This window comes from Salmo trutta, chromosome 22, assembly GCF_901001165.1.
Source record: "Salmo trutta chromosome 22, fSalTru1.1, whole genome shotgun sequence".
NCBI lineage: Eukaryota > Metazoa > Chordata > Actinopteri > Salmoniformes > Salmonidae > Salmo > Salmo trutta.
Genome location: NC_042978.1, coordinates 24,434,459 through 24,457,272, shown reverse-complemented (window position 1 = coordinate 24,457,272; position 22,814 = coordinate 24,434,459). Strand labels below are relative to the sequence as shown.

Here is a 22,814-nt window from a genome sequence, read left to right as displayed (position 1 = left end):
TTTGTCCTAGCAAACCATTTGTCAGGGATAACACTGAGCGTCTTTGTGGTATTAAAGCTATCACCAGCGAAGAATGCTGTAGAGCCAAACTAACAGCCAGGGATGGGGCCACCACCACACAAGTGGAGGTGGTAGGGAACCGATGGTTGGTCAACACACCATTCGCGTCCGCCACTATGACTTACGAACGCCATGACTCCATCACCCAATTGAACCTCCCCAACCAGACTGTTTTTGTTACGGTACCAGAGGGGGCGATTATTCACGTAGACGACCTCGCTCTATACCACCTTCCCGACGACCGGATAGACACAGAGATTGAAATGCCGGACGCTTTTGCTAAACGTTCCCTTGAGTTACCACAAGCCATTCAATACCAAATCCAGTACGAGGGACCCATGACTGTCGATCTTAGCGTACTGGATGAGGCACTGTTAGTCGACCCGACTGACTACAGACCAAAAGATTGGTCTGACGCCCGCTCTTGGACGGTGCCGGACAGTATCCTGACTGTTACCATGATCCTTGGTCTCATTTCCCTTGGCGTGTGCACCTACTACGTACCCAGGCGCACACGTGCAATGGAAGACCTAATGAGGTCTTATACTAGGATCACCCGTGGGACGGAAGCGATCCCGATTTTTGGAAAGGTGGCAATGGATCCGGAAACCCTCTTACAGGGCCCAGTCCCAGCCTCCTCTCCCGAACTCGCTAGGTCAGCCCAGTAATGTCCCTAATGTAAGCTTTGGCCTTCAGGGGCCAAGTTTTTCCAAGTGCCTTAACTACCCACCTGCAAGTAGGATCAACCTAGACATGACATTAGAGACAATGCCATGATAGAGCTATTTAGCCAAGGCCTTGGACATATATAGAACATAGTCCATATTAGATGATTAAGGTGTGGTAGACATAGTTTGTATACTTTTATGTTTTTATTCCAATTTTTCGTTTCATTACCTTTGACACTTAGGAAGCCTTAGAGCCAAGACACCGCTCGTTTGGGGAGGAAATGTAATGATGTATTGCCTGAGTGTTGTGCGTTATTAACGTCTGCCAAGTTACTGCCAAGGTCCACTAACCGGGATAACCGGACGACGGGCCGGAACACAGAGCCACTGCCAGACCTCCTTGATCCATTCTGGTGGTGATCCACAGCTTGCGGAAAGCCTACCAGGGGGAACCACTAAAGGGGGGGGGGCTGCTCTGATGATCCACAGACCAGGACATCCGATGGTCATTCTTATGGTGGGTTGCAACATGCAGAATCATTCCAAGTTGAACCTACCAGAGGGGGACTGTCATGACTGTCCTGATCAGGTCAGGGTACAGGAGACCACCACCCTACAGATTATCTCCCAAACCCCCAACAGAGGAGGAGAGATCTAGGGGTCTGAAGATGTGGGGGTTTTATGACACCTCATGCCCATAATACAGAGAAATTCCTTTGTCCTAACAATGGAGAACTGGCCTCAGAACATTAAACATGCAATAAAGGGACTTTGGAACAATGGTTTCCGTCAGCCACAATGGTGGTTATGACGAAAAGTGGAATATTAAAATGTATGTAACTTTTGTATTTGTTTTTAAAGGTTAAGAGATGACGTTATTATGAAAACATTGTACCTTTAAGAGTTTTCCCAGTATATGCCTGATGTTTATACATTGTACGCTGTTTGGAAAATATCCAAATCAAACAGAATGTTTTGATAAAGATGAAATGTGAAGTTAGTGTCTAAAATCGGATTTTTAGCCAAATCAAAGCCTTGCCCCCTTTACTTGGTCCGCCCAGAGAATTGCCCTAAAGGCTGTTACACCCACTTCTGACCCGAGGGTATAAGACAGGAGAGTGAAGAATTAACATAGAAGACTATTGACCCCAAGCTGCAGCTAAGGTCTAACAAAGTCGACGAACCCCAAAACGAAACACAAGGTTGAAGACAAAGAAATATTTTTCTACACGAGCTACGGACGAGTAGCTGTGTCTAAGCGGGTGAATTCAAGCCGAACCACCCAGCCTCCACTCTCCATTGAATCGTGGTATCGACACCATTCGAGCCGAAGCTGTGAGCTCTGAGCTACAGAGCTGTCTGTCCTCAGAAGACCCCTTTCCAATCAAGGGTGAGGATCAGACCACTTAGCCAAGAAGGACACTGACATCGTGAGGACAACCAGAGAGTTGCGCCGGAGAACTGCGTCATTTAGAAGCCTAAACGACCCACGCGGAGCTTCCCACCTGAGAACTCCAACACGTAATTACATCATTATATTCTGACCCATAAGAGCAGCAGTTCGGGGCAAGGCTAATTTTAAATAAGCATGGCTGACAAATGAACCCAAATGTATATTTCTCTCGTGTACTTCCTTTATTTCTCTCTCTTTAAAATCCCCATTTTGGGTAACAAGCGCCATAGTGTGTTGGCCCGTTGTACTAAGTCCTAATCAATAGCTAGACTGTGTTTTGTGTATGTGCATTTTTATCATCATTTTAGCTTGCTAGTAAATAAATAATCAACTAAGATTGGTGTGGTAAATTCAGTGGTAAAGCCCGGGTCCGTGCAGATTCCCGGATTATACGACTTTCAGATTATGAGACTGTAGAGGAAATTGATTAATTTAGCGACTGTTGTAATCGATATTCTGATATCCTTTGAGTTAATTTGGGAAATAGAAACTCAATCAAAACAATGTTCCCATGGTGCCCCAGGTTAATGAGTTAATAATTGCTTGATTCATTGCTTAATTCATTTAATCACGTAATTATAAACCGTTAATCATTCGATGAGCAACAGTCGTCACATTAACTAATACAACGTCACGACATGGCCATATATAACATGATTCCATTTCTTTAAATCTCCTTTTAGATTTGTATTTACATCCTACATTATTCGGTATACCATACATACTTTTATTGATTTAAGTGTCACACTATAATAGCTGTATGCCGACTTGGCAATGGTTCATGTTGACAACCAATTAGGTCATTATTCAATTCCCATGCACCTCAAGCATTTCCCATATGACACTATATTCCCACAACAATATTCTGTTCTATTTCTTCAAAAGCTTTCAATCATAATGAGATGTCTGTTAAAGAATGCATAATATCCTCACTAAGTCTAGGTATTCTACTAAAGGAATGTTACCAGTCCTATCACCAGGTGATAATATAAGCCCCAGGTTATCTTGTGGTGTAGTCCATTCACAACCCACTCAGTGGAGAGAGATTCATTAAGAGGGAGGGATGGAAAGAGAGGGAGCGAGAAAGAGAGAAAGAGGTATTCTAGTCAGAGCTACAAAAGCCATACCACCCATGCACAGGTATATGGAGGTGTGACTCTCATTTCTGGGCATCGTTCTATATTTTTATAACTACGACCCCAAATGTGCTAAAGGTAGATACGAAATATGTGGTACAATAAGACTCTTACTGTATTTATTTGTCATATACTATCTGTAATCAAGATAACGTCATGTTTTGCGGCTGCTCCACCTGTTAGAGAATCAACATCATTTTTAAACACTGCGCTTACTCAAGTTTCTCCTGTTGAGTTTATGATTGGCACCCTACCAGCCAGGTTAATATGGCTCCGGTTGATGATTAATGTAAGATTGTCTATATAAATTCAATTTGGCACCAATCCAAAACAGACCACATTTGCACAGAGAAACAGTCTGGCTTCATCTTTTCATGTAATGGGTCTGTCTCCATGGGGAATAAAAAAAGAACTGACAATGTTATGGGCAATCTAGGTCAATGACACATAACACCACATCCCACAATATCTTTATTACCCCAAAGGTGGTAGAAAGCCATTCTTTATGATGACCATACCCTCTGGGCACACACTGATTGAATTAACATTGTTTTCACATAATTCCAATGAAATTACGTTGAACCAGCGAGGAATAAACTCTGAATTACCGTCTGTGCCCAGTGGGTAGCTACAGTATTTGGGCAGGCTATGTGTATTGTGTCCTGGCCTGTTTTAAAAGCTGCCAACCATCTTTGACACTAAACCTAGACAGTTTGTAGCCTCCCTCTCCGTTTGGAGATGGAATTGACCAGGAGACCAAAGGTCCCTAGCATTATCTTCTTAGGTCTTTCAGAGCCAACATGTTTCCTCTGTTACAGTAATCAGTATGTCCAAACAGTTTTATTTTCTTCTACACAAGCCCTCCTTCCTTATCCGTCTGGAGACATGACCCTTAATCTGACTTTGGGATTATTTATTTCAATTGGAGAGGATGAGAAATGCTCCCAACATGCTGGACTGTATCAATTACAGGGCATAATTAGTGAGTGAGTGTCTCGGGGAGATAAAGAATAGCATTAGAGAGACACAAACAGAGGGAAATTTACTTCTTCCAGGGATTTTCGGCTAATCCAATTTCACCGAGACTGTTTTTGCGCCTGCACGTTTCTTTGAAGTGTAAATGGTAAAAGAAGCGAGCACATACAGTAATGAGCCAAAGAAATATCAACGTCTCAGCATAAGAGTCTATTCAGGGGAAAACAATGGGCCTTTTGGCAGGAGCACAATGGAGAAAATGCCCAAACATCAGACTATTACATACCGTAGTTCATCATAGCACACTAAATCCCACCCTTCTATTTATGTATAGCCAATCACCAAGCACACAGTACACTGACTAAATAAAGTTAATTGTAGTCTACTAGCATCCTGCAGAAATCCGAGTGGTCACAAATAAAGTGGAAAGAGCTGATGCATCCAAGCAGTACAGAATGCCATTAGTTAATGTGGGAGAATTATTGAGGATAAAACCATTTCATTTAACTATTTTATTTTATTTTTGGAAACATTCTGATCTACCACAAAACCCCCTCTCCCCATAGAGCATCAGTTTGTGAGAGAGATTGCAGGATTCCCTCTGTGCCATAGCTGCAGGAAGTAAGGGTGCTGAAGGTGCTGAAGCACCCCCTGATTTTTTTTTTAAGTGTTATTTTTCTTCACAAAAGTAGTGCACTGGGCCTTTACTAGTCCCATATTAGCGGGCTGATATAGCCCCCACCCCCAAACATCTTCCCACGGCTAAGCTCTGTGCCCCAAATGTAAATAATGCAATTATTTTGGTAAACAACATCCAAGGTATGAACTATGAGTTGGTGGCTGAATGCATGATCATAATGTTAGTTGAGGTTACAATATTGTGTCTTTCTCCAAGAGAATCTGGGCTCTGCTGTTGGCCCTGCCGCCTGAAAAATAAATGTGACTAAATAAATAATAAATACACAAAACTGCAAAGCCTGTTTGGGAGTCAGATTGTCTCAGTTCAGTTGAAACTAAGTTATCTTTCTGACACAAATATACATGTATTCCATGATCCTTGGCACCAAAACAATATCATGCCACCAGAGGTTTGTCGGCATTTAATTTAACATTACTACCTGCTTGGGCCCTGTCCCCGCCTGTCAGCTATACACAGCTGGGCATGGAGTGAACAAGGCCTTCTTGTCACTAGTGGGGATACAGTGTGCTACAGTGTTTGGCTGGGAGACTGTCTTTGCTAGAAGGATGCAGGTCCCTGGGAGACTGTTACAGAAAAGCCCACATCTGCTTCCTAAGAATGTCTAACTTTCACTCAGACAGAGAAAAGCTTTCAGAAGGGGCCGCAGGTTTATTGGCTGAGAGATCAGCAGCAATCAATGTGCTCTAAATCACCTTTGCATGAGCTGGGAGAGCCTCCTTCTCAGAGAAACACTTCCAAATGAATGTAATTTTCATGCAAATCCTCTCAGCTCGCTACTTATTGTTCTGCAGCTGCGCATAATGCCTCCACACTAAGAAGATGCATTACCTGTAATATTATACACTCTGTCTCTAAACGATCTGCAGGCATTGAGGCAAAACAGAGAATCACGGAGTAATTGGTGTGTGTGAAAAGGCCTACCTACCTGTGCAGAGCCTGGATCTTCTCAGCTGTGATGTCCCTCAGCAGCTCCTCCAGGAGGTCTGTGTCAGTGGGGGGTTCAGGGGTGGGCTTGTCCGTGCTGTGGGCGTAGTGGCCTATCAGTAGCCCCAGGATAAAGAGCCCTACACCCGCTAGCAGGTACTTGACCAGGCTGCAGCTGCTTCTCCGCTGGCCCTTGGGTGGAGCCCTGGTGAAGTGGGAGATGTAGTTGGGGTCCTCCTGCAGCCGCTCAAACCTACCGTGTGGAGAGACGGACACAGAGGGCTGGATGGGCTCCAGGTCTGGGTCTGGATCAGCACGGTTGGAGTTTCCCACGGTCCGATGCTCCACACACTCCAGCTGGAAGCGGTCCAGTCCTAGTCCCGGGTCCTGGAGCTCCTTTTCCATGTCCCACTCCAGGTCCAGGGCGGATGCCTGCAGTTCCTCCCGCTCCAGAGACCCTGTGTGGGCCGCACGCACCTTCCTGTACGCCATGCCTTCAAGACCTGGATAGAAACAGATTACATAGAGGTCTCTGTTATTATCCCAGGTTAACAAGAGCACTGAATGAGGGGTTGGTTAACAGCTAATCAACCAAAGTGATGAACTTAACCTTTCAGTATATCATACAGACCTACACTGAGAGTGCCTGTGCAGTTGGACCTATGCACTGCATTACCAGTGACGTGCATGGCACACACATTGTTTCCTGGGCTTTCAGCACCATAACAATTCAAAGGTGATGTATTTATGTGGCCCAGGGGTTGAACTCCAGTGCCTTAACTAAATAGTAAAGAGCATTCCCACGAAACCCAATTAGAGCATGCTAAGTTCACTACAGCTGCTGAAGCAGATCATTACGGGAGATGACTGAGTGGGATCAAATTCATAAAATGGAGCCCAGTGTCTTAGTATACCATCAAATTTAACTGTCCCTTTTACTGACACTGCTATCAAACTCCAAACAGCAGCCCAATCGATAATAACCAAAAAAATCCAAACTGCCACGAAACTCAAAAGCACACCAAAGCCACTTATTCTTTCAAAGACATTGCTTTAAAGACTTTCTTTAAACAGACATTAGAGTGAAATCTGTTGCTATGAAAGTTATACTGCACCACCCTGAGCAGCAAGAGAACACTAAGTGATCTCTCTGAGCAACACCTTTCTTCAAAGAAAGGTTTATCTAAAAGATAAGAAAAAAATTATAATTTTAATATGGTCCCTTTCACATTGTATACTTTGCAGTCAGAATGGTCATTTCATTTTGTGTGGGTGTTTCAGGGAGAGGAGGAAGAAAAGCTTGCTTAAAAAGAACATGCCTGGATCTGACATCACGTGGCTGATTGGGGTTTTAGGCTAGGTTTCAATATAAGCACTTTGTGACATCTGCTGATGTAAAAAGGACGTTATAAATACATTTGATTGATTGATGGTAAGAATGCAGCATAGATATGGGCCTGAGAATTTCCCCACATCAATCTTCAATGCGCCACTAAACGTCCATTATTTCTGCACGGAGTCAGATAAAAGATCCCCTCTCTGCCAAGGGACAAAGTTAATTTTAATACTGACCCTTGTCGACCAATAGTTCAGAACGCACACACGCACGCACGCACACACGCGCACACACACACACACACACACACACACACACACACACACACACACACACACACACACACACACACACACACACACACACACACACACACACACACACACACACACAGTGCCACTCCCCACCCAGCCTTACCCCATGTGGACTGGCATAGTCTACTGTACATATGGTGGTGAGGGGAAACAGCAGCTCTCCCATGCAGAGTGACAGCTGACATTTAATTACAGGAACACCAGCGATTTAATGCCTTTCAACTCTCAGACAAAGCCATCCATTCTAATACTGTCTTTGACTTCCATGATGGATGTCAGACTGACACCTCACATGGTAAGGGTCCAAATGGTAAGGTATATTAAATGCATGCTTAACATTTTATTAAGTATAAGTAAAAATAAAGCCACGTTCTTGAGCATGAGTATTTTATTTAGCGTTTTATTAGGTGCCATGGTATTGCTGGTTCTTGTTAAAAAATTTAAGAGACGTACAGTACATAACCAACCTGCTAAATACCTGCAAATCAAGTTGCTATTGCTATCTTTAATTCATACACCCTTATTAGAAACAAAGGTGCAATCTAGAACCTAAAAGGGTTCTTCGGCTGTCCCCATAGGATAACCCATTTAAGAACCCTTTTTGGTTCCAGGTTCTACATAAAGGGTTCTACATAAAACCCAAAAGGGATCTACCTGGAACCAAAAAGGGTTATCTTATGAGGAGAGCCGAATAACCCTTTTAGAACCTTTTTGTGTGTGTATGTATGATCTATGAACTATGAATTGCAGTCATTTTTATAAAATTGCGCCGGAAGAAATGGCAGCAGTTTTACAGGCGACTAACCAATTGTGCTATTATGTGGGGTTTTTTCGCGTTATTTGCAACTTATTTTGTAAATAATGTTTCTGCCACCGTATCTTAACGCAAAAAAGAGCTTCTGGATATCAGGACAGCGATCACTCACCTCAGATTAGACTAAGGTTTTTTCTTCAACAAGCAGGACGCACAGGATGTACTTCAGACACACGACAAGGCAAACATCCCCGTCATTGGCAAGAGAAAGAGATGCAGGTACAGAGGACACAGAGCGGGGTGCCTCGTAAGGATCCGCAGACGGAAAGTGGGAAAGCTGCCGTTACCTCCAATATTACTTGCCAACGTGCAATCATTGGACAATAAACTAGATGAGGTACGATCACGAATATCCTACCAACGGGACATCAGAAACTGTAATATCTTATGTTTCATGGAATCGTGGCTGAATGATGACATGGATATTCAGCTAGCGGGATATACGCTGCACAGGCAAGATAGAACAGCACACTCTGGTAAGACGAGGAGGGGAAGGGGAGGTCTGTGCATATTTGTAAACAACAGCTGGTGAACGAAATCTAAGGAAGTCTCTAGATTTTGCTAGCCTGAAGTAGAGTGTCTTATGATACACTGTAGACCACACTATTTGCCAAGAGATAACAACCTATCCCTCAACATAATCAAGACAAAGGAGATGATTGTGGACTACAGGAAAAGGAGGACCGAGCACGACCCCATTCTTATCGACGGAGCTTCACGTTCCTTGGTGTCCACATCACCAACAAACTAGAATGTTGCGAAGATGGCACAAAAAAGCAGATTCCCCCTCAGGAAACTGAGATTTGGCATGGGTCCTCAGATCCTCAAAAGGTTCTACAGCTGCAACATCGAGAGCATCCTGACTGGTTGCATCACTTCCTGGTACAACAACTGCTTGGCCTCCAACCGCAAGGCACTACAGAGGGTAGTACGTACGGCCCAGTACATCACTGGCGGTGTCAGAGGAAGGCCCTAACAAATATTGTCAAAGACCCCAGCCACCCCAGTCATAGAATGGTCTCTCTACTACCGCATGGCAAGCGGTATCGGAGCGCCAAGTCTAGGACCAAAAGGCTTCTCAACAGATTTTACCCCCCAAGCCATAAGACTCCTGAACAAGTAATCAAATGGATACCTGGACTATTAGCATGGTCCCCCCAACCCCTCTTTTACGCTGCTAATTCTCTCTGTTTATCATATATGAATAGTCACTTTACTATACATTCATGTACATAGTACCTCAATTAGCCCGACTAACCGGTGCCCCTGCATATTGGCTACCCGGATTATCTGCATTGTGTTCCGCCACCCACCACCCGCCAGCCCCTCTTTTACACTACTGCTACTCTCTGTTTATCATGTATGCATAAGTGCATCGATGACGTCATCCCCACAGTGACTACATTTTTATTTATTTTATTTTACCTTTATTTGACTAGGCAAGTCAGTTAAGAACCTATTCTTATTTTCAATGACGGCCTAGGAACAGTGGGTTAACTGCCTTGTTCAGGGGCAGAACGAGAGATTTTTACCTTGTCAGCTCGGGGATTCGATCTAGTATGTACATATCCCAACCAGAATCCATGGATTATAGGCAACATCCGCATCGAGCTAAAGGCTAGAGCTGCTGCTTTCAAGGAGACTAATCCGGACGCTTATAAGAAATCCCGCTATGCCCTCAGACGAACCATCAAACAAGCAAAGCATCAATACAGGATTAAGATTGAATCCTACTACACCGGCTCTGACGCTCGTTGGGTGTGGCAGGGCTTGAAAGCACCAGCTGTTCTGGATGACTGTTTGATGACGCTTTCGGTAGGCGATGTGAACAAAACCTTTAAACAGGTCAACATTCACAAAGCTGCTGGGCCAGACGGATTACCGGGACATGTACTCAAAGCTTTCGCGGACCAACTGTCAAGTGTCTTCACTGACATTTTCAACCTCTCCTTGACTGAGTCTGTAATACCTACATGTTTCAAGCAGACCACCATAGTCTCTGTGCCCAAGGAAGGGATGGTAACCTGCCTAAATGATTACCGCCCCGTGGCACTCACGTCGGTAGCCATGAAGTGCTTTGAAAGGCTGGTCATGGCTCACATCAACAGCATCCTCCCGGACACCCTAGACCCACTCCAATTTGCATACCGCCCCAACAGATCCACAGATGACGCAATCTCAATAACAATCCACACCGCCCTTTCTCACCTGGACAAAAATAACACCTATGTGAGAATGCTGTTATTCGACTACAGCTCAGCGTTCAACACCATAGTGCCCTCAAAGCTGATCACTAAGCTAAGGACTCTGGGACTAAACACCTCCCTCTGCAACTGGATCCTGGACTTCCTGACGGGCCGCCCCCAGGTGGTAAGAGTAGGCAACAACACGTCCGCCACGCTGCTCCTTAACACTGGGGCCCCTCAGGGGTGTGTACTTAGTCCCCTCCTGTATTCCCTGTTTGGCCATGCAGGGAATACAGGAGGGGACTAAGTACACCATCATTAAGTTTGCTGACGCCACAATAGTGGTAGTCCTGATCACCGACAACGATGAGACGGCCTATAGGGAGGACATCAGAGACCTGGCAGTGTGGTGCCAGGACAACAACCTCTCCCTCAATGTGAGCAAGACAAAGGAGCTGATCGTGGACTACAGGAAAAGGCGGGCCATACAGGCCCCCATTAACATCGACGGGCTGTAGTGGAGCGGGTTGAGAGTTTCAAGTTCCTTGGTATCCACATCACCAACGTACTATCATGGTCCAAACATACCAAGACAGTCGTGAAACCTTTTCCCCCTTAGGAGACTGAAAAGATATGGCATGGGCCCCCAGATCCTCAAAAGGTTCTACAGCTGCACCATCGAGAGCATCCTGACCGTTGCATCACCGCCTGCTCGGCATCTGACTGTAAGGCGCTACAGAGGGTAGTGCGAATGGCCCAGTACATCACTGGGGTCAAGCTTCCTGCCATCCAGGACCTATATCATAGGCGGTGTCAGAGGAAAACCCATAAAATTGTCAGACTCCAGTTACCCAAGTTATAGACTGTTTTCTCTGCTACTGCACGGCAAGTGGTACCGGAGCGCCAAGTCTAGGACCCAAAGGCTCCTCAACAGCTTCTACCCCCAAGCCATTAGACTGCTGAACAATTCATAAAAAATCGCCACTGGACAATTTACAAAGACACCCCCCACCACTCTTGTACACTGCTGCTACTCACTGTTTGTTTGATACCTATGCATAGTCACTTCACCCCCACCTACATGTACAGATTACCTCAACTAGCCTGTACCCCTGCACACTGACTCGGTACCGGTGCCCCTGTATATAGCCTCGTTATTGTTATTCTTATTGTGTTACTTTTTATTATTACTTTTTATTTTAGCCTACTTGGTAAATATTTTCTTCTTCTTGAACTGCACTGTTGGTTGAGGGCTTGTAAGTAAGCATTTCACAGTAAAGTCTACACTTGTTGTATTCGGGGGCATGTAACAAACAAAGTTTGATTTGATTTGATGCATAGTCACTTTAACCATACCTACATGTACATACTACCTCAATTAGCCCGACTAACCGGTGCCTGTATATAGCCTCGCTACTGTATATAGCCTCGCTACTGTTTTTCACTGTCTTTTTACTGTTGTTTTTATCTCTTTACTTATCTATTGTTCACCTAATACCTATTTCTTACTTAAAAATCACACTATTGGTTAAGGCCTGTAAGTAAGCATTTCACTGTAAGGTCTACACCTGTTGTATTCGGAGCACGTGACAAATAAATGTTGATTTGATTTGATATGTCATTTTGACTGAAATCAAATGAGACAACTGATAATATGGTGAATGTACAATAGCTGCCAACACGTGATCGATAACCTGATTGCCTAGGGCAGGCATGAAGACATCACAACTATCTGTGTCTGTTAGTCTTCTGCCAACACATTCAATTGGCATCACACTGGCCTTACCATGGACTTTCTAGCATTAATACTGAAATTAACTGCTTATCTACTCATCTATTCCTGCTCAAGTTATACAAAAAACAACAACTCTAAGTGTATACAGAATATATTGTATATGTGCAGTAGCCTTAGTAACTATAGTTCTTATAATGCCCTGATAGCACTCTATGGTTAACTTTCAGGGCATACAATGGAATACAAATCTGTTTGTGGATCAGTGTTGGAGAGGGGAGAATAACATTGGGATGCTGAGGGTAACCCTCTTCTTTAACTTTCAACCCTTAGATGCCATTGACATAGAGATTGAAAGAAAAGCCCAAGAACTTTCTTGAATGCCTGTATCTGTAACTATATTATTTATTCATATAATTTCCATATGTTTCAATACTGATGAGATACTGAACAAAAATGTAAACGCAACATGTAAAGTGTTGGTCCCATGTTTCATGAGCTGAAATAAAAGATCCCAGAAATGTTCCATATGCACAAACAGCGTATTTCTCTCAAATATTGTCCACACATTTGTTTACATTCCTGTTAGTGAGCATTTCTCCTTCACCAAGATAATCCATCCACTTGACCGCTGTGGCATATTAAAAAGCTGATTAACAGCATGATCAGTACACAGGTGCACCTTGTGCTGGGGACTTCACACAGCCATTGAAGAGGAGGGCAACAATATTCCACAGGCCACAATCAACAGCCTGATCAACAGACTGATCAACTCTATGAGAAGTAGATGTGTATGTGCAGCATGAGGCAAATGGTGGTCACACCAGATACTGACTGGTTTCTGATACTCGTCCCAATCTTTTATTAAAGGTATCTGTGACCAACAGATGCATACCTTTATTCCCAGTCATGTGAAATCCATACATTAGGGTCTAACTCATTTATTTCAATTGGCTGATTTCTTTATATGAACTGTAACTCAGTAAAATCCTAGAAATTGTTGCATGCTGCATTTATATTTTTGTTCATTATAGTAAAAGAGAAATGTGTGTGTGTGTCCGTGTGTGGAGTAGGTTATTGTGTGTGGGCGTGTGAGTGGGTGAGAGAGGGAGAGGGTGGGAGGAAGAGAGAGGACAAAAAAAGAGAGAGTAAATATTTCCCAGCACAGTCCTGCCTACCCATCATCTCATCTGACATGACCTTGTCAGTTGCCGTAGTTACAAAACATGAAGCCAGCTGTCGATCAGTTTAGCTGTTGAACATTTCACAGGAGGGCAAAGAAACAGGAGAAAGGTGATGAGAAAAACTTAAGCAAATTATTGCCATGGAATACCTACAACTCGCTGCACAACATAAGCAACACACAATGCCAATGCTGTTGCCAAATAAACAGTAGCATACTCTATTTCATGGACACACACAAATGCCAATTGTAAGTGTAGTAAGTATATGCTTGGTCAAGAACTACTGTGGGCCAACAGTGGATGGAACTAACGCTGCACCAGCCTGGAGGAATAAGAGGAAGCATGGCTGCTGTGCTGTGTTGCTACAGTAGTATCCATTTAGAACCAGCATCTGGTCCAGCTCTCAGAATATGTTACTGGCCTGGGTCACCAGAGCAAACCTTTATTTTTATTGTGCTCATGAATAAAATGGCCCAAATAATTCTACTTTATGGATCTCTGCATTAAATCTCAATGTACAGTAGATGGGGCCATGTCTAAGAATGCTAGACAAGAAAACAATAACATGCACCACATCCATTTCCTCAGATCTGAGCCTGTTTTCTGCTCTGAAATCAGAAGAGTCTTACCTTCAAATCAACTCATAGGTTGGACTTTCTGGTATTATTATTGGTATTGTGTGTGCACCACGCTCAAGCATTTAATTATATTTCTAATTGTTGTGGAGCCGAGTGTAGTAGTTCCTTGTACACACAGAATCCATACATAGAATACTTCCAATATGATGTAATTCTACAAAATTATTATGTGCAATATCTTTTTAGTTTTTTCAGTTTTTACAGAGACAGATAGCTTTGGAAATGTAAAAATTATAATCTCATCAATGAGATAAAGAAAGCAGGAATGAGTGTCTTTGACATTTCACTCAATAAGTGTGAGAGGCATTTCCTGCCCATAGGTAATAATAATAATAATAATCTAATAAACATTTTATAGTGCTTTTCATTACAGACAAAATCTTAGTGCTTAAGCAAAATAAACAACAAGAAGTAATTTAAGAATAAATATACACTACAACAGTAAAGTTATACTGTAGATCAGCTAGATCATGTCTGTTTGAGTGCTTCTTGAAGCCTCCAGCAGATTGGTCATGAGAGGATCTGGAAGCTCTCATGACCCATCAGCAAAGGTGGTGGTCGGAGATGGTGTTCAGGTGTCCAAGGGCAGGCAGGCACAATGTCATCAGGGCATCTCCACCGTCTGCAGATTCTCTGTATTGGGACTCTGTGATCAAATTTGACTTCAGAAGTATCCTCCTGACCAACCAAAAAGCTGTTCCACTGCCAACTTTGCATGCATAGCCTCTTTTTTGTTGAAACTCAACCCAAAGTCAGTAAAGTTAGTTAGGTGTAACTCAAATGAAAACACACACCGGCTAGCTAGCATTAACTAGCTTGTTGACAATGCTGATTTTCATCCATTTACGTGCAGAAATCCAACTCATGATATCAAGACTTGATCTGCACTCATTTAGCTAGTGAAAAATAAAATGTTTGTACAAATATTTACATATAAATGATTAAATACAGAATTTGCACGAGTTTTCTGCCTAAGCTGCCTTTAGGTGTCAGGGCAACTACAGAACCCTCAATACATTAGTTAGGCATTCAAGATCCCATTCTCTGATCTCAGTCTCAATATAGCAGTGGTTTGTTGAGTGTTTTACTCCTCATTACAGAACAGATGCAGGCTGCCGTGTGTGCATTGTGCAACAAGACTCCTTCAGTGAGCGATGCTTCATTTGTGTATCCGGATCAATAAACAGAGGTGGAAGTGATGCTGTAGCTCAGAGATATAAATATGATCCGAGAGATAAATACAGGGTTTCTGGGAACAACAGGGCCAGCAGCATTACAGGGAAATCAGATCAATGACTGGCCTCCATTACATTCTGCTTGGAGAGTGAACAACTTTGAGTCAACAGAAACATCCATTTGAGCAGTCCTAATCTGAGGTAAGGGTTATTAAGGCCATCTATCAGGCTGCAAACCACAATGAACGCTATTGTGCACATTTGTATATCAAGTCAATTGTGGGATGAGACGTGTCTGTTATAAAAGCAGGAAACACAATTGAGACTGGCTTTTACCATCCACAACAAAATACCAGTGGCACTCAGATCATTAAGACCTGAATTACACTAACAATCCTTCATTACATATCTACACTGAGTGTACAAAACATTAGGAACACATTGCGAATATTGAGTTGCACCCCATAATCCCCTCAGAACAGCCTCAATTCATCAGGGAATGGACTCTACAAAGTGTCGAAAGTGTTCCACAGGGATGCTGGCCCATGTTGACTCCTATGCTTCCCACAGTAGTGTCAAGTTGGCTGGATGTCCTTTGGGTGGTGTACCATTCTTGATACTGGACACACAGTAAACTGGTGAGCATGAAAAACCCAGCAGCATTGCACTCACACGGGTGTGCCTCGAACTTACTACCATACCCCGTTCAAAGGCACTTAAATCTTTTGTCTTGCCCATTCACCCTCTGAATGGCACACATACATACACAATCCATGTTTCAGTTGTCTTTAACCGGTATCCTCCCCTTCCTAGTGGTGTGGGGGCTGTGCTTTGGCAAAGTGGGTGGGGTTATATCCTGCCTGTTTGGCCCTGTCCGGGGTATCATCGGATGGGGCCACAGTGTCTTCTCATCCCTCCTGTCTCAGCCTCCAGTATTTATGCTGCAGTAGTTTATGTGTCGGGGGGATAGGGTCAGTCTGTTACATCTGGAGTATTCTCTTGTCTTATCCGGTGTCCTGTGTGAATTTAAATATGCTCTCTCTAATTCTCTCTTTCTCTCTTTCTCTCTTTCTTTCTCTCGGAGGACCTGAGCCCTAGGACCATGCCTCGGGACTACCTGGCATGATGACTCCTTGCTGTCCCCAGTCCACCTGGCCATGCTGCTGCTCCAGTTTCAACTGTTCTGCCTGCGGCTACGGAACCCTGACCTGTTCACCGGACGTGCTTGTTGCACCCTCGACAACTACTCTGATTATTATTATTTGACCATGCTGGTCATTTATGAACATTTTAACATCTTGACCATGTTCTGTTATAATATCCACCCGGCACAGCCAGAAGAGGACTGGCCACCCCTCATAGCCTGGTTCCTCTCTAGGTTTCTTCCTAGGTTTTTGGCCTTTCTAGGGAGTTTTTCCAAGGGAGTTTTTCCTAGCCACCGTGCTTCTTTCACATGCATTGCTTGCTGTTTGGGGTTTTAGGCTGGGTTTCTGTACAGCACTTTGAGATTTCAGCTGATAAACGAAGGGCTATATAAATAAATTTGATTTGTTTTTTGATTTGATTCCTCTACACTGATTGAAGGGGATCATAGCTTCACCTGGTCAGTTTATGTCATGGAAAGAGCAGGTGTTCCTAATGTTTTCTGCACTCAGTATATAACTCAGTTTCTTTCAAATAAGGACTTGCCACTAATTGTCAGTGTAAAACAAGACTGTATTGTAAGCTTGATTAAAACCTCTAACACTTGCTTTTCATGTTGCTGTATGAATTTAGCACACCAACCACATCCATTTTCAGCAGCATATTTTACATTGTGAGCAGCATGCACAAATCATCTGTACTGTGTAGTAGCATTCTTTTTCTGGGAGGCTGGTATGATTCAGTCAAATTATGATATAAAAGGACTGACTTTACTGCACCTGGTACTGGTATTCTGCTCTCTTTTCTGTTCATCTTTCACAAAACTACATTTCACACATTGAATTCTCCTTTCATTGGCTAAGGTGACACGATAGGGAGTGAAGAATTTAACATGAAATGTATATGTATAGCCTAACTCGTGATGAGTAACCTTTCCTGTGACCTGAGGACTTGCACAATAACAAGCTTTCGGCCCATGTTCCACAGGCCTTTTCATCTAGCCAGCTAATGCCCTCTACCTCTCCTCCTCACCCATGCACTCTGGTTGACATTGTGACACATGCCAAACGTCCTCCACCACAACCTCCCTCTCCTCACCATCTTTTCATCTGACGCAAGCTCCATGCATGGCCAGGGGATCTATCCAGGCAGGAACATGTGTCACGCAGCATCCCTCTTTCAAACAGGACCTATGGTATGTTTCCTCTCCAGCACCCCAAAACACTCCAACCCCCCCAACCCCCTCCAGCCCCCTCCAACCCCCTCCAGCCCCCAACCTCCTCCAACCCCCCACCCTTGTTTGATCTTTACCATCTATGTTTAATCCAGCTTTGCAAATGAAATTCTAATACAAAACATAACCTGGGGCATCATTTATCAAAATTAAAGCTTTAAGTATGGATCCCCATGGGGCGGCCATATGCTACTCAGTTTACTCCATTAGCTTCATTAGCTAATGTCAACCCATTCATTAGAGATCAGGCTAGTCAGTGTGGACTCGACAGACAGACAGACAAGGCTCTCTCTGCAGATCTCTAACTAAATACACCACGGTCCATGGTACACTCTGTAGGCCTAGCGCATGACCATCTCACATGCCAGCTAGAGAGAATGAATATTACACTGATGACCATTGAGTGAATACAGTGCCTGCTCTTCCTCACACATTTCTAACCACAGAGATCAGTGGTTGAATACGCTTTTCAATTGATTTTTTTCATTGATTTTTTTGCATGTACTTTATGTTAGCATATTATATACAGTTAATTTTCAGATGGCAAGTTGTGTATTTGATAAGATATAGTTTAAACAGAGATTTATGCGACCTCCAATACACTTGCTTGTAAAGTACTTTACTAAATCATAATCACATGCTTTACTTCTCTCCCCATCTCCATGGCTCAAATATGATCCAGTTCCTGCTTGTTGAAAGTCACACTCACATCCTCAAAGAAAAGTGATCTAAATATAGCCAGTACGTGTCACGCTGGTGTTCTTTTCTTCACAAACACAGATCACTCAGTATCACCTACCACTGTCACACAAAGAGAATGTCACCTTCTGCTGTTCAAAATGAGGTCTTTCCCTTGTGTGACATAATGATGGATTGTCACACTCCCTGTCAAACAAAGTCACTCTAAAAACACAAGGAAATAATGAAGGTTATGTTTGATGCTACAGGTGTGCCCTTTTCTTTTCACTCGAGACACACATATATATTCCTTTGATTTCCTCAGTGGTTGCGGAGGCCATGAGGTGTGTGTGATATGTAACTGGCCATCACCTGCAGTGTCTCAGACGTGGAGGTGACTTGGGTCCTTGTGCTGTTATACAGACTAAAGGTCAGCTCATTGTGAGTGCATCACAGCTCTCTGACGTCAAACACACCAGACATTGTTTTATGTCTGCACTAGTCTTCAATATAGTTCCTCACAGTTTGTATGAGTTAGTAAGTGCTCAAGCAGACCCTTCTTTGAGTTGATGCTGAGAGTAATTATATTTAGTCCTGGTACTCTTAAATATGCTTGGGCCCATTTGGCAGTGTAAAGAGGCTGGTGTCCCTGACCATCTGGCAGTGCCCCTCCCTCCCTCCCTCCCTCCCTCCCTCCCTCCCTCCCTCCCTCCCTCCAGTCCTGCCATCCTTCCATCCACTCAACCTAGTGCTACAGACCTCCACATTGCAATGCACTCCAACACTTGAGCTACCTGGCACAGGCCTCAGTCTGACTTGGCTAACAGATGGCTCTGCGGCAGGTAATAATGACCCAAGACAAACTCTTAAATTGATTATGCCTTTTCGAGGGCATACATACAAAGTATCATTGCTACAGTGGGGGGAGATGGCTCAAAGTCAAAATCCACTGAACCCCGAGGCAATGGCCAATTCAGATATAAAAACACTTTTGCACACACACCCATGCACACACACGCATGCGCACGCACACACACACAATGACTAATATGCCAGATATTCAGCAGTCAGAGTGAAAGAGAGCACACTACAGGGTAATTCTACCATAGAGTATAATTAGAGATATTCACACGCTGTCTTTAATTGACATGTCTAAAAGAGCCTCCAATGGTATCTGATGGCAGATGATGTTTATTGTAGAGGAACAGGCCAGTAGAGTATAGAGGCAAGCTGCCCCACCTGCAGGGCTAATTATCTCCTGCCTCATATTCCACATATTGAACCATACAGCTCTCTGGAGTAGCCGTTTCCATGCATCCTCACACTGAGATCAGTGAGATGGCTGATAGAGTGATCCGACGAGTCAACAATGGATCATGGCCCTTCTACAGTACAGCTGTCTTGGTGGATGAATTCCTTTGGTTCTCTCATATGGAGCCTCCATAATGGGCTGAATATGCATTGCAACGGTACATCATCCACCAGCAGTTATAAAGCACCAGTGGGTGGTTCTATGGAGATGTGCATCATCTTCTTCTTCTTCACTGAACTGGTCTCTTGCTGATACCTTTCCAGGGTGTCCTGAAAGCCTGTGTGATACCTAAAGTAGCCATATTTCACCCCTAAAAACAGGTCCTTCATCTTTGGTGATAGTCCCTGGGCTTGATGGGCCATAATCCGAGCCCCTCGTGTCAGGGTTGACAACTCCACTCGGAGTAAGAGGTCTGGATTATTTAGAAAAATATATGATCTCCAGCCATTAGTTTTGCTGCAGGAATAAGGGCTCTTCCCAGGGGGGCAACCTTGGGAGTAAGAGAGAGCCTTCAATGCAAATAATCCCCCCTAGTGCCATGTAAACTCAATGGAAACCGTCAGCCTTTCATTTTAGAACGGGAGAGTAAAAACATTGGGAAGAGCAGTAGAGTGAAGGTGGGCTTCTTTCTGCTCGTTTGCAGTCCTTTTGGAACACTTCTCTGGAAGTTAGTGGGTCAGCTAATTGTGAGGTGGAAAGTCAAAATCCTCTTCATGGACAGAGAGAAATAATCTCAGAATTATGTCCATGGAAGAGACAGAAATAATCTGAGGACCTCCAAATTGAAAAAAAGCATAGATTATTGTGCTCTATGGCAGTTGGCTGAATTTCCCTGTTAGAGGATGGGTTGTGTATTCATCATACAAGGGTCACGCAGGGTGACAGTCTGTCTGTCCCCTTACCATCTGGGTGAGAACCTGGCCATTTCTGTACTCATCTTCTTCTACCACAGCAACTTCTTGCTGCCTCGCTGAAAAACAGTCACTTTAACACTACACAGAAAGAAAATAACACTCTCGAACCGTGCCATTAATTGTTCTATTAATTAATAGTGACACAAAGTTAATCTATATTTTCAGTGAATTCCCTGAGGGGCCAGATGATATGGTGGGGAAGCAGCAACGTCTCTACATAGGGGGAAATCAAAGGTGACAGTGGGGATAAACAACTAGGCTTTGGCTGCATTGACCAAACCTTTATTTAGAGGTTCATAATGAAATAATCACCTCTCTGTGTGTGATAGATTTTACCTGCCCCGAACGATTAATCATCCACTTAATAAACGATTTGAGAAAAGTTCACTTCCGCTTCAACCGCTATTGATAACAAATCATTAGCATATTTAAAATTGGTGTAAATCCATTTTAATTGATTAACAAATGAATAAATGTTTGAAATAAGGTGGTGCTTTATTTCATGTAACAACATGGTTGTTCTGTAATTAGTGTCCAGACAATAATTAATGAGGGAACGATAAACAATGAGCCACTTTCATTATCCTTATATCCAATTATGATACAATTAGAGCCAGCGGCTCGTAGTGTAATGCATTGTCACAAACGACATGACTTGTACTGAGTTCTAAAAGCCTGTCAGATCTCTCTCTGACCGTTTGTTACTATGCTCCTTCCCAACAGTAACTGGAATCCTCTGCATAGCTTTAGGCAGATAAGAACTGACCGGCAGTTAAAATTTAATTCAGATAATTTTTTTGTGTAACAATTACATTTAAATTCTACATACATTTCCTTGAGTTACATATCCATATCACAACAGGGTTTCTGTTCTATAACAAAATATCAACATACTGTCAGAATTTTCACTTTGTATTCACCCTCACAGCCCAGCTTCCAACAGATTGCTTAAAGTAATTTGTCAATACAAATAAAAGGTGGAAGAATAAACAGCCTATTGTGTTAACGGCGATAAATATTGTTTCTAACTTCTAAATACCAAAAGCCTGTGACGTAACATTGAAACAGAACTTCTGTAATGACTGGAATGAATATGGACATATAAACATTGGCTAATCACATTAGGTAAAACAAGTGGAATGTTAACTTAAATTATATGTTGTTAAGTGCTTTTTCCCCACATTGCATCAACCCTGATTACTCAAAGTGTGTGTGTGTGTGTGTCTGTGTGTGTGTGTGTGTGTGTGTGTGTGTGTGTGTGTGTGTGTGTGTGTGTGTGTGTGTGTGTGTGTGTGTGTGTGTGTGTGTGTGTGTATTTCTACAATCGTATTTGTTATCTCAGACAGCAGCAGCACTCCTGAAATCCTGAGAGGGCCCTGCTGGCAGTGAGCAAGAGGATCAAACAGGTCATGACCTGACCATGGAGACTATTAATACAGTTCACATGGAGAGTGGACTATTTCTGCTGGACTTAAGAATGGGAGCAAGGGCACTGGCTACTGTTTTCCCAGTGAGAGTTACCGGGAGCTCGGATGTTATTGCAGTCACAAAAAGCAATAAGAGTGTTACTGTAGCCATGACAGGTGAAGAGAAGAATATGCTGGTGGAAAGCTTAGGTCTTTGTATGAACCATTATCTTTGGGAATGAACATTCTTACAGAAAGCGCAAAGACCTCAAAATGCATTATGTATTCACGTGGATCATGAAATTGTCAGACTAATGATAATGAAGTGAAGTAAATCATTCAGTAAAATTCAGAGAGGGTTAAGTAAGAGTCAATTGTAGAATTACATGAAAAACAATTGTACAGTTAACACAAATACCACAAAATACCACAAACCACTGTTGCAATAGAAACTAAAATGACCTCACATTTCACATTTGCAGCGGGTTCAATATACTTCTGCCACACGCTTCATATTTTGTTAAGCTTTACCAAAGTATATTTCACAAAATACTTCATTCATGGGAAAATCAAGCGTGCTCAACGATACCATGGCATGGGGAGATGGGGAGAAATGCCACATCTGCCCATGCATGTTCAGTTACACCAGATGGCACTTCCTAAAAATACACTTATAGAGGCAATCTACATCTCACAAAGGGGCCATGTCGAGCAGAAAGATAAATAAATTGCTTTGCTATCGCACGGCTGCATATTCTTTGTAGTTTAAATCAGGTCAGTGATACCTACCTTTCCACAGTCAAACAGCAGTGGCAAGTCAGAGTTGGGGGAA

General features: G+C 43.2%; 1 protein-coding gene across 2 annotated transcripts in view; it reads right to left on the bottom strand.

Annotated features, from left to right (window-relative positions):
• naaladl2 (N-acetylated alpha-linked acidic dipeptidase like 2) overlaps nt 1-22,814 on the bottom strand; it is a 288,194-nt gene that overhangs the window by 204,143 nt on the left and 61,237 nt on the right. For both annotated transcript variants that reach the window (XM_029707333.1, XM_029707334.1), the window contains exon 2: nt 5,918-6,419. In XM_029707333.1, the coding sequence (XP_029563193.1) occupies nt 5,918-6,419 (502 nt within the window). The remainder of the gene's footprint in view (nt 1-5,917; nt 6,420-22,814) is intronic.